The following is a 13,261-nucleotide window of genomic DNA, read 5'->3' as shown; positions in this document are numbered from 1 at the left end:
TCAGGGAAGCCTTCAGAGCAGCCTTTAAGGAGCAGTGAAACTGCTCACATAGGGCATTGGACAATGGGTGATATGCTGTGGTATGATGTAGCCTAATGCCAAGGTTCTGGGCCATCAAAGCCCAGAGGTCTGATGTGAATTGGAGACCGCATTCAGAGCAAATGTCAGATGAGGTGCCAAATCAAGCAACCCAGGTGCTGATGAATGCCCGAGCCACATCTGTGGCTGTCACCGATGCTAGGGGGATGACCTCTGGCCACCTGTTGGTAAGGTCCACCATGGTAAGGAGGTGCATGAAACTGGGGGAGGGGGAAAGAGGACCAACCAGGGATCTCATAAGGTAGCAATGGTGCCTGGATATGACAGTTAATTTTTCCCCACAGGCTGCACTCTAATGTACGTCCTTTCTATGGCTGTGCCACACAAACTTTAATGCGACCAGCTTCTGTGAAGCCTTCTGGCCCAGATCTCAGAGGCCATGTTTGGAGTTAAAAGCAGTCAGCCTCCAGTTTGCGGTTTCTAGTATGGGGTGAGGACAAATGGTTGAGACACCACACAGGAGATAAACTGCAGCGTCCCTGAACTTGGCAGGATAGTTGTGGAAATGCGGTGCTCGACCCCATGTTTTGTGACTGTAGTGGAGAATGTGGGCTTGGTGAGGTTTGGGAATCTGCCCAGCAGTTGAGTAGCACTGTCAAAACTGTAAGGTGATTGGCACTTCATTGCCCTAGTACCAAAGTCAGTGTGGTAAAAACTCAGGCCTGGCACCATCTATGGGTGTCATTATTGGGGGCCTTGCTGACTGGGCGTATTGCAGCAGGGAGGGGAGGAATGATATAACCCTGCCTGGCCTTCTGTAGACTGTCAACCATTTTAGCAAGCTCCCTGTAGTCCCTCATGGGTGAATTAGTGAAGGCTATGCTAACTTGATCAGGCATTTGCCGCATGAAGAGTTCTTGAAGAATGAAAAAAAGGATGGCAATTTCTCAAGAGTGACAGCATTTGCTCTAACAGCTTAGCATCATTGAGGCCGGGCAAGGAGAGCAACTGTCCAGCTCAGACTCTGATAGTCCAAAAGTCTGTAAAAGGTGAGTTTTCTGTGATCGGTAGTTATTGTGTTCAGGCGGGTTTTCTAGTAGACTCACCACTCTCAATGCTGTGGAACTGCTGAGTGACCCTACCATGTAGTAGAGTTTGGTGTGGTCAATGACGACTTCTCGCAGCATGAATTGGGCCTCGGCTCGTACAAACCAAGCAATGGAATTTTGGTCCCAAAACCCTGGCAGCTTCAAAGCAACTGGCTTGGCTGACACTTACAATAAATTTGGAATTGTCCTAGAACACTTGTCACACCAGTTTCACACTAGTGAACCCAAACTCAATTTTGGTGTACGTGAAATATGTGCATTCCCACCAATTACGTTACCTGGCAAGTCCAATGTTGCAATGATCATTGAATGGATACTGATCTGTTAACTCTTTCACTCGTTCACACATTCAATCAAAGCCACCACCCGGTCTTATCTCTAATCAACAGCAGTCACTACCTGGGTCTTATCCCAGACGTTCAGAATATCATCTAGGGGCCTCATTTCATTACATTCAACATTGATGGGGTATTTCAATAATCTTATCAAAATGAAATGTTTCATTTATGTAAAAGTTCCCAGTCTGCTTCATGACTTAGGCCATTGTTTTGATTCAATCTTAAATACAGACATGGTTTTATTTTAACCGTGATTTTGAAATTTAACAGGTTGTCTTGCAACACAAATTTAATTTTTACCATGCTCAGCTAGCTTGTAGATATCCCTTTTCTCATGCAGCCAACTGGTCTGCATGAATTTATTACCTTTTTATCCATGTTCCACTGCTTGTATGTGAATTTTTGCCTCTCTACTGGATTACATAGTTAATTAGCAGTCTCTTTTACAGGTGTTTATAAAAATAACAATACAGCAGTTCTGAATCACAATTTCCATCTGATGACGTAAAAGCCAGAACTAGGGGATTTTTTCTCAGACAATTTGGAACAAAAAGGAAGTTCGTAACCCTTTTGTTTAGGATCTGAAAATGCTCTCTTTGTTTTCGATTGTTCCGAGCTCTAAATCCTGCCGGCTATGCCAACTAGTGGACTTTGGTGTTTAAATCTGAGGTTTGTTTAGAAGTCAGGAACGAGGCATAAAATTTGTTGCTTCATGATTGATTTATTCAAAGTTAATAGAAGAGGAGCAGAACAGTGACAGAGGTCCACAACTTGACGAACAGAGAAAAACATAAAGCAGCTACTTCTTTAACCCAAGGTAAGAAAAAATCCACTCAAATCTATAGATAATAATACAATTAGAAAGAACAGTCAATACTGCAGTAGAAATTAACCAATGACAAAACACTTACTCACTTCATAAAATACAAAGAATCTTCCAGAATTATACATTGTATAGCCACTACAGCAGGGGTAGACAACCTTAAGCACAAATGATTTTCTAGCATGCGTTATTCATTAATTTGCGACCAAACATAACTATATGTATTTAAATGGATAATTCCCATATTCCACGTTTTTTATGGCATTTATCTGGCACACCCTCCGCTCATTAATACGCGATCCGGCCCACAGAGGCAAAAAGGTTGCCGACCCCTGTTCTAGAGGCACATTAAACTGCCAGGCATATAAAAACTACTTAAAATACAAGCAATAATTAATTGTTAAACTGCAAAGAACATGACAATTAAGATTAAACAGTCAGCTCCAACAGACTCTCCATAGTTGCCCATTCGAATCGCAGTGATAGTACATTCTGAATCTCACATATCTCTGGGTGAGAACAGTGCCATTGAAAGTGTTTGCAAGTATTACCTCCCCTCTACCAAATGCCACTAATCCTGTCAATATTTTTATGAGCTTCCTTAAGTAACAGCCTCAACAAGCGCAGAATCAAATATCGCTGTGATGATTGTACGTTCTAGTATCAATTGTTTGGCAACAGTAAAGTATAAAGTATGTCAACAATTAACTTATTTTTTCTGTCAATCAGCCTCCAAGTGTTGATACCCTTGTCACTCTTTGCTACGCCCCCTGCTCTATTTCCCTGCTCATCATATGATCTTATCCAGAGCTCCAAACTCTGCCTTATGACCTGTCTCTGCTCCCCACTCTGCTTTTCCAGAATTTAGAGGACAGCTGTAACAACCTAGCTATGTGACACACTGCCCTTTAGAAGCAGTGAAAATGGCACCTAACATTGAAATGAGCAAGGAGTATGTAGGTTAACTAACAATGTCATTTGTCCTTGGCCCAGAGATTTAAAGGACAAAGAACATGTCAAACATAACTGCAGTCAACACATCTTCTTCTTCAGTCTGCAGAAAGTCATGCAGGAAATTCAAGGGAAATCTCCTCACCCATAAAGTCAAAGTCAAAGTATTTTTTTTCTTGTCAGAGTACATATATATCACCACATACCACTCTGAAATTCATTTTCCCTGTCTGCATATTTAGCAGATCTATGGAATAGTAAGTACAACAGGATCAATGAAAGATGAAGTAGAGAGCAGCAGACAACAAACTATGCAAATTAAGATATAATCAAATTGCAATAAATAACAAGATTATGAAATGACAAGATAATGAGTTCCTAAACTGAGATCATTTGTTGTGGGAACTTCTCAGTAGATTGTTAAGTGAATGTAGTTATCCTGTTTTGTTGAAGACCTGATGGTTGAGGGGTAGTAACTGTTCTTGAACCTGGCGATGCAAGTCCTGGGCCTCTTCTACTGATGGCAGCAGCAAGAAAAGAGCGTGGCCTGGGTGGTGATGGATGCTGCTTTTCTACGGCAATGTTTCATGTAGATGTGCTCAATGGTTGGGAGGGCTTTACTTGGGAATGTACTGGGCCAAATCTACTACCAATTGTAGGGTTTTCTGTTCAAAGGCATTGGTGCTTCCATACCAGGCCATGATGCAACTAGTCAAAACACTATGGAAGTTTTTGAAGCCACGCTGAATCACCACAGACTTGTAAGGAAATTGTGCTATCATGCTTTCTTTGCAATTGCATATCCATGACAGGTCCGTTGAAATAGTAACACCCAGGAATTTAAAGTTGCTAACAGAGTGGTACTGTTTGGAACCCATCACCATGGGAAGAGTGAGAAGTGAACAGCAGGAATGGATTGAAAAGAATTGTTGTGGAACAGAAACACTGGCAGGGACCAGCTGGCTGAGTTGATGCCCTACTGCACACTGAGTGTTATAAGTTTATTAAGTACCTGAGATAGAGTTTAGAAGCGATTTATTAGTCACAGATCTAGAATATTAAACTCTAGTCACATTACTGATGAACATGCCAGTAGCCAGGGTGCGGAACTGGGTGTGATAAGCAGCAGCAATAATTGCAGAGTTAAACACCAAAAGTCACTTTTATTCAAGTTAGGGATAAATATCCAACATGCAGCTTATTTAACTTTTACCCACTGTAAACTCGGCAGTGTGTCACAAGGTTAGATGACTAAGTGAATTTCTTCCCACATTTAGAGCAAGTGAACACACAGTGCCCAGTGTGAACTCAGATGTACCTTCAGTTGAAATGACTGAGTGAATCCCAAACCACAGTCTGAGCAGGTGAGTGGCTTCTCCCAGTGAGAGTTGACTGGTGTGGCATCAGTCCAGATGACAAAGTGAATTCCTTCCCACGATCAGAATGGGCAGACAGCTACCTCCCACTCTGAACTTACTATGTGCCAGTAGGTGAAATGACCGAGTGAATCCCTTCACACACACGCAGAGCAATTGACCAGCCTCTCCCCAATGTGAACTTGCTGATGTACCAGTAGGTCATATAACCGAGTAAATCATTACACCAGTCTGAACAGGTGAACGGCCTCTCCTCAGTGTGAACTTTCTAATGTACCAGTAGGTCACATAAAAGAGTAAATCATTTTGCCGGTTTGAGCAGGTGAACGGCCTCACCATAGTGTGAACTAACTGGTGCCTCTGTAGGTTGGATGAGTGAGTGAATCCCTTCTCAGTCTGAGCAGCTAAATTAAATCTTCCAGTAGGTAAGTTGGTCAAATTAATCCCTTCCCACATTCAGAGCAGGTGAACGGCCTCACCCCATCATGAAGTGACTGCATGCCAGTAGGTCAGATCACTAAGTGAATCTCTTCTGAAAGTCTGAGCAGGTGAATGGACTCTCCCCGCTGTGAACTCGCCGGTGTAGCTTCAGGTGAGCTGACTGAGTGAATCCCTTCCCACATTCTAAGCAGATGAACGGCCGCTCCCCAGTGTGAACTCTCTGGTGTACCAGTAGGTCAGATGACTGAATGAATCCCTTCCCACAATCTAAGCAGGTGAATGGCCTCTCCCCAGTGTGAACTCTCTGATGTACCTTCAGGTTAGATGGCTGAGTGAATCCCTTCCCACAGTCTGAGCAGGTGAATGGCCTCTCCCCAGTGTGAACTCGCTGGTGTGCCTGTAGGCTGGATAACCGAGTGAATCCCTTCCCACACACAGAACAGGTGAACGGCCTCTCTCCAGTGTGAACTCGCTGGTGTACCTTCAGATGAGATGACTGAGTGAATCCCTTCCCACAATCTGAGCAGGTGAATGGCCTCTCCCCAGTGTGAACAGATTGGTGTGTTTGTAGGCCGGATGCTCGGGTGAATCCCTTCCCACACACAGAACAGGTGAATGGCCTCTCCCCAGTGTGAACTCGCTGGTGTCTCTGTAGGTTGGATAAGTCTGTGAACCCCTTCCCACAGTCTGAACAACTAAAAGGTCTCTCCCCAGTGTGAATGCGCTGATGCACCTTCAGTTGAAATGACCAGGGAAATCCCTTCCCACATTCTGAGCAGGTGAACGGCATCTCCCCAGTGTGAATTCGTTGGTGCGCTAGTAGGTCATATGTCTGAGTGAATCCCTTCCCACAATCTGAGCAGATGAACGGCCTCTCCCCAGAGTGAACTCGCAGGTGTCTCTGTAGGTTGGATGAGTGAGTGAATCGCTTCCCACATTCTGAGCAGGTGAATGGCCTCTCACCAGTGTGAACTCGCTGGTGAGCTAGTAGGTCATATGTCTGAGTAAACCCCTTCCCACAGTCTGAGCAGGTGAACGGCCTCTCCCCAGTGTGAACTCGCTGGTGAGCTAGTAGGTCATAGGACCGAGTGAATCCTTTCCCGCAATCTGAGCAGGTGAATGGCCTCTCCCCACTGTGAACTCGCTGATGTACCTTCAGTTGAAATGAACGAGGAAATCCCTTCCCACAGTCTGAGCAGGTGAACGGCATCTCACCAATGTGAACTGACTGATGTGCCAGTAGGTAAAATGACTGAGTGAATCCTTTTCCACAGTCTGAACAGGTGAACGGCCTCTCCCCAGTGTGAACTCGGAGGTGTCTCTGGAGGTTGGATGAGTGAGTGAATCCCTTCCCACATTGTGAGCAGGTGAATGGCCTCTCCCCAGTGTGAACTCGTTGGTGTGCCAGTAGATCATATGTCTGAGTGAATCCTTTCCCACAGTCCGAGCATGCGAATGGTCTCTCCCCAGTGTGAACTAACTGGTGTGTATTTAGGTCACATGACCGAGTGAATCCCTTCCCACAGTCTGAGCAAATGAACGGCTTCTCCCCAGTGTGAATTCGCTGATGTACCTTCAATTCAGATGACCGAGTGAATCGCTTCCCACAGTCCGAGCAGATGAACGGCTTCTCCCCAGTATGAATTCGCAGATGTACCTTCAGTTCAGACGACCGAGTGAATGCTTTCCCACATTGTGAGCAGGTGAACGGCTTCTCCCCAGTGTGATCTCGCTGATGCACTTTCAGATGAGATGACTGAATGAAACCCTTCCCACAGACTGAGCAGACGAATGGCCTCTCCCCGGTGTGAACTCGCTGATGTACCTTCAGATGAGATGACTGCATAAATCCCTTTCCACATTCAGAGCAGATGAATGGTCTCTCCCCAGTGTGAACTCGCTGGTGTCTCTGCTGGTTGGATGACAAAGTGAATCCCATCCCACAGTCTGAGCAGGTGAATGACCTCTGCTCAGTGTGAACTCGCTAATATACCTTCAGTTGAGATGACAGAGTGAATCCCCTCCCAGTCTGAGTGGCTAAATGGTCTCTCCCTGGTGTGAGTTCTCTGGTGTCTGTCCACTGGATAACTGAGCGAATCCCTTCCAACGCAGAACAGGTGAACAGCCTCTGCTCAGTGTGAACTTGAGGGTGTGACTGCAGGTGGAACGAGGGAGTGAATCCCTTCCCTCAGCTCTTTATCAATTCTCTGGCAACTCATCAAGTGAGATGTCAGATGTAGTGAATCCCTCGCACTCTCGATGCAGTGGAAGAACTGATCTCCAGTGAACAAACGCTGGTGTATTCTCAGTACTGGTTCCAGTGGATTTCACTGAGTTACAACAGAAAACTTCATTTCAGACACAGAGCAGTTTTCCCACTGGAATGAGATATTTCTTCACCTCCTAGGATCAACAACAAATATATCAGTGTTACAAAGGAAATGTCTGATCACTCCTTAAATATCAGCACAGAGACAACAAAACTGTCATGTAGTTGTGTTTGAGATTTGCACACAAATTCTTTGATGTTTCTTACCCATAAAAATATTTACAAAAGCCATCAATGGGAGAAGGATATTTCAGATGAGATAATTTTAATCTATTTGCTGTTCCAGCGAGGTTCAACACAAGCTGCAGTTTCCTGTCTGTATCGGATTGGGCCACTTGCAGCCACCAACAGAATCAACAAGCTCATTCAGTGATGTTGTGGGGATGGAACTGGACTCTCTCACGGTGCTGCCTGAAAAGAGGATGCTGTCCAAGTTGCATGCCATCTTGGTCAATGTCTCCCATCCACTACATAACGTACTGGGTGGGCACAGGAGTACATTCAGCCAGAGACTCATTCCACCGAGATGCAGCACAGAGCGTCATAGGAAGTCATTCCTGCCTGTGGCCATCAAACTTTACAACTCTTCCCTTAGAGGGTCAGACACCCTGAGCCAATAGGCTGGTTCTGGACTTATTTCCTGGCATAATTTACATATTACTATTTAATTATTTATGGTTTTATTACTATTTAATTATTTATGGTGCAACTGTAACGAAAACCAATTTCCCCCAGGATCAATAAAGTATGACTATGACTATTTCTGCCTGCCTTCAGTCTGTGACTTGGCTCAGTTTGACTCTCTCCATTAGTATTACTCCTTGTTCACTCTAAGGTGTGCAGCCACACAGTAGCCGAAATGATCCCACGCAGACAGTCTTTGTTGCCGCGCAGCTGGAATCATCTTCTCTATGGTGCTAAACTGCCCCAGATTTCAAGCTGTATAAAAATTTCTTGACCTGCGCAGCTATTAAGAGGGAATATTGATATTATTTCAAGTTCTGGTCGCGTCCCACAGTTCTACAAAGAGCTCTGACCACCCCACCCCCTCCCCAAGGCCAGGTGATTGACGGTGGTGAACTCATCAATAGCAATGCCAATAAATATGACAGGGAGGGCAGTATTTCTCATGGGAGTGTGGCACTTTCGTGATGTGAAAATTACAGGTCACTTGTTACCCAGAACAAAGGTGCTTGATAGCATTATTCAACCAGAGAGTGGCTACACAAGATCAAGTGGCTTATGGAATGCTTCCTCTTACTCATCGAGGCATTATTTAAAAGTCAAGGGATTATGCTGCAATTTTAGAAAACTCAGGAGTAGGCTAAATCTGGAGTATTTTACCATTCTGGTTGCCCCACTGTAGGAAGGATATTGAGGCTTTGGAGAAGGTGCAGAAGTGACTTGCCAGTATGCTGCCTGGTTTAGAGGGCACGTACTATCACAACAATCTAGATACAATTGGGTTGTTTTCTCTGGAGCACAGGGAACTGCGGAGAGATCTGATGGAGGTTTATAAGGTTATGAGAGGCATGAATAGCGTAGACAAAGAGTATCTGTTTCCCAGGGTTGAAATGATTAATACCAGAGGGCATGCATTGAAGGTGAGAGGGGTCGGTAGAAGAGGGATGTGAGGGGTAAGTTTTTTACTCGGAGAGTGGTGGATGCCTGCAATGGTAGTAGAGGCATATACATTAGAGGCTTTTAAGAGACGTTTGGATAGGCACATGGATGCAAGGAAGATGGAGGGTTACGGGCATGGGGGTGTAGGCAGGAGGGATTAGTGTTTGCATGTTTTTGATTTGGTTTTTAGCTGTTCCAAATGGCCTGTTCTTGAGCTGGACTGTTTTATGCTCTACGTTCTAATAGAACAAAACATGTTCTCACGGGTAGAAAGGTCCAGAATAAGAGGAGGTAGAACAAAGGTGATTTTCTCAAGATCTAAAGCTGATGGAAGGATTTTGATTTTGTTTTCCGAGTTGCAAATGCTTGAATTGAGATAGTTGGAGCTCGATCCGCTCCCATCCCCCGCCATCGCTCAGCAGCACAAAACCCCGAAGGACCCGGGTACGCGGGCCTGAGAGTGGGAAAGGATCGGCACTATCCCAGGGTGCGGGGCTACGGCGTGTCCGGACTCATAACAATTGTCCCGAAGACGGGGGCGCTGATGAAACCCTCACCCAGAGCCCCGCTCCTACCTTCCGCCGAAGCCCCGAAGTCTTTTGTCCGCTGAGCGCATGCGCGATTTCCCGGAACTGTCTGTCACCCTGACGCCTGCGCATTTGTATCGGTGGGTCACTGACGCTGAATTCTGGATCGCCCTGTTTCTGGGTAAACAGGGTGCCATTAAAGGTGTCTGCAAGCACGTTTCCCTGCCATGTACCCCCAAAACAGTAAAAGAAGGCTTTTGACAAGGTCCCACACAGGAGATTAGTGTGCAAACTTAAAGCACATGGTATTGGGGGTAAGGTATTGATGTGGATGGAGAATTGGTTAGCAGGCAGGAAGCAAAGAGTGGGAATAAACGGGACCTTTTCAGAATGGCAGGCGGTGACTAGTGGGGTACCGCAAGGCTCAATGCTGGGACCCCAGTTGTTTACAATATATATTAATGACTTGGATGAGGGAATTAAATGCAGCATCTCCAAGTTTGTGGATGACACGAAGCTAGGTGGCAGTGTTAGCTGTGAGGAGGATGCTAAAAGGATGCAGGGTGACTTGGATAGGTTGGGTGAGTGGGCAAATTCATGGCAGATGCAATTTAATGTGGATAAATGTGAAGTTATCCACTTTGGTAGCAAAAATAGGAAAACAGATTATTATCTGAATGGTGGCCGATTAGGAAAAGGGGAGGTGCAACGAGACCTAGGTGTCATTATACACCAGTCATTGAAAGTGGGCATGCAGGTACAGCAGGCGGTGAAAAAGGCGAATGGTATGCTGGCATTTATAGCGAGAGGATTTGAGTACAGGAGCAGGGAGGTACTACTGCAGTTGTACAAGGCCTTGGTGAGACCACACCTGGAGTATTGTGTGCAGTTTTGGTCCCCTAATCTGAGGAAAGACATCCTTGCCATAGAGGGAGTACAAAGAAGGTTCACCAGATTGATTTCTGGGATGGCAGGACTTTCATATGAAGAAAGACTGGATGAACTGGGCTTGTACTCATTGGAATTTAGAAGATTGAGGGGGGATCTGATTGAAACGTATAAAATCCTAAAGGGATTGGACAGGCTAGATGCAGGAAGATTGTTCCCGATGTTGGGGAAGTCCAGAACAAGGGGTCACAGTTTGAGGATAAAGGGGAAGCCTTTTAGGACCGAGATTAGGAAAAACTTCTTCACACAGAGAGTGGTGAATCTGTGGAATTCTCTGCCACAGGAAGCAGTTGAGGCCAGTTCATTGGCTATATTTAAGAGGGAGTTAGATATGGCCCTTGTGGCTACGGGGATCAGGGGGTATGGAGGGAAGGCTGGGGCGGGGTTCTGAGTTGGATGATCAGCCATGATCATAATAAATGGCGGTGCAGGCTCGAAGGGCCGAATGGCCTACTCCTGCACCTATTTTCTATGTTTCTATGTTGCTATGAATATGTAGAGCACTAAGCAGCTATTTTAATACAGCAAACTCTCAAAAACAATATATTCAATATCAACAGGCATTGTTTGTGTCAAGTGTCAAATGCCAAAGTCCAAGTCACGTAGAAACAAAAGGCAAGATATTCTACAGATGCTGGAAATATAAAACAAAACACACAATGTGCTTGTCGGAGCCATGTGGTCTGCATTACGCGTTCATTGTGACTACTAGTCATATTAGTGGGGGTGTGGTTAATGCAAGGGAATAAGTTACATATCTTGCTTATTTCGTAGCAGTTTGTAGCTGAAGCCAGCGGAGGTCATATATCTTCGCTTAACATTTAATATTGCTTCAAGATTGTATATTTGCTAATTCCTAATAAAAGATCGAATAAAGGATTCAACTCTTTGGGACAATGTTTTTGTAGCGGCAAAATGATTGCTTATTTCGTAGCAGTTTGTAGCTTAGGGCCGGCGGAGGTTATATCTCTTCGCCTAACACTTATTTTTGCTTCAAGATTGTATGTTTGCTAATCGCTAATAAGGAATTGAAATAAGGAAATCGACACTTTGGAGCAATCGTGCATGGGAGCTGTGGATGTGTCACACTAATATAACAACTCCATCTCGGGGTCACAGGCTGGCTGCAATTGCTTTGTTTTGATTTTGCCGCTACAAAATGATAGTCCCAAGAGTTGAATCCTTTACTCGATCCAGCAGAGATTTTTTTTTAAATTTCAAAATATACTTTATTTAAAAATAAAATTATGGACAGTAAACCATTCAATAACTCTCAATCCTTTACAGGTGTTTCCATTTCCACACTTTTAGCTACTCACATGGCACTATGTTGGTTCATCTTTACACAGCATTGTTGAGGGGTATACTCCCCGCCACCCGACTCCTTCCACTCCCGTGGGAGAAGAACCCTAAACCGTGGTCCTTTCTCACCGGGCCCTTGCGGTGGCTGCACCAAGTTTCAGCGCGTACTCCTGCAGCCGAGAGTGTGCCAGTCGGCAGCATTCTCCCACGGACATCTCCATGTGCTGGTAGATCATCAAGTTTCGGGCCGACCAAAGAGCGTCTTTCACCGAGTTGATGATCTGCCAGCAGCACCGCACGTTAGTCTCCATGTTGCAAATACTAGATCCCCGGGAACAGCCCGTAGATCAGAGAGTCCTCTGTTACGCAGCTGCTGGGGATGAAACGTGACACCAGCCCGTCCATCCTCCTCCGCACCCTCTCTGTGAACTGACAGTGTGCAAAGAGGTGGGTCACAGACTCCTCACTGCAGTCCTCCCGTGGGCAGCGGGGTGTAGAACGACATCCCGGGCGTACAGAAAGGATCTGACTGGGAGGGCCTCTCTCACCGCCAGCCAGGCGAGGTCCTAGTGCCTGTTGGTGAGATCTGGCGATGAGGCATTTTGCCAGATGTACTGGACGGTCTGCTCAGGGAACCACCCCACTGTGTCCATCACGTCCTTCTCCTGCAGTGCCTGCAGGACAGTACGTGCCGACCACTGCCTGATGGCCCTGTGATCAAAGACGTTGACACGAGGAATTCTGCAGATGCTGGAATTTCAAGCAACACACATAAACGTTGCTGGTGAACGCAGCAGGCCAGGCAGCATCTCTAGGAAGAGGTACAGTCGACGTTTCGGACCGAGACACTTCGTCGTGACTAACTGAAAGAAGAGCTAGTACGAGATTTGAAAGTGGGGGGGGGGGGTGAGGGGGAGATCCGAAATGATAGGAGAAGACAGGAGGGGGAGGGATGGATGCATCACTCTTAACCAAGGAGAAAGACATGGAGGGAGGAAGAGCAATTTGCAGAACGTTAGCAGTCTAATGAATGCTGAGTTGGGTCTTTACATCCAGGACAGATGTTGCAAATACTAGATGGCACAGCTTCAAGTTAATAGAAGATGTGCGAGGGAAGTTTTTATTTTACACAAGGAATATTCGGTACATTGTAAACATTTCCAGGCACGATGGTGGATGCAGACATGATTGTGGTTTTTATGAGGCACTTAGATTGGCACACAAACATACAGGAAGGTGCTTTCATTTCAATTTTCTATCTAGGTTGACATGGACATTATGACCTCCTTAAAGCACCTTCATATATCCCAATGCCCCTCTGGGGCGCAATATACTTTCTGGCACCCCAATAATGTAAACACATGTCTACCATATGCTAACATGAGAAAAATTATTCTGCTTTAAATTTTATTTATCTTTAAACTGAGCTTACACAGTACCTGTGCACTGTACAGC

The 13,261-nt window shown here is 45.4% G+C and overlaps 1 protein-coding gene across 3 annotated transcripts; it reads right to left on the bottom strand.

Annotated features, from left to right (window-relative positions):
* Positions 1 to 2,195: 2,195 nt before the first annotated feature.
* On the bottom strand, positions 2,196 to 12,225 carry LOC140201659 (uncharacterized). 3 transcript variants are annotated; one of them, XM_072266115.1, is made up of 3 exons: positions 11,824 to 12,225; positions 9,605 to 9,727; positions 2,196 to 7,480 (listed from the first exon to the last, which is right to left on the bottom strand). In XM_072266115.1, the coding sequence occupies exon 3, from the start codon at positions 7,014 to 7,016 to the stop codon at positions 5,154 to 5,156; it is 1,863 nt and encodes a 620-aa protein (XP_072122216.1). In that variant the 5' UTR covers positions 7,017 to 7,480; positions 9,605 to 9,727; positions 11,824 to 12,225; the 3' UTR covers positions 2,196 to 5,153. The 3 variants fall into 3 exon arrangements, with proteins under 3 accessions (XP_072122216.1, XP_072122217.1, XP_072122218.1); XM_072266116.1 differs by lacking the exon at positions 9,605 to 9,727; XM_072266117.1 differs by lacking the exons at positions 9,605 to 9,727; positions 11,824 to 12,225 and adding an exon at positions 9,294 to 9,549.
* Positions 12,226 to 13,261: the final 1,036 nt, after the last annotated feature.

The sequence above is a fragment of the Mobula birostris genome, chromosome 8 (assembly GCF_030028105.1).
Source record: "Mobula birostris isolate sMobBir1 chromosome 8, sMobBir1.hap1, whole genome shotgun sequence".
NCBI classification, from domain to species: domain Eukaryota; kingdom Metazoa; phylum Chordata; class Chondrichthyes; order Myliobatiformes; family Myliobatidae; genus Mobula; species Mobula birostris.
Note: the sequence above shows the minus strand (reverse complement) of the source record. Positions and strands in the feature narration are given on the sequence as shown.

Excerpts from the sequence above, each read along its gene's own strand:
- LOC140201659 (XM_072266115.1), bottom strand. The coding sequence starts at position 7,016 with ATGGGATTCACTTTGTCATCCAACCAGCAGAGACACCAGCGAGTTCAC.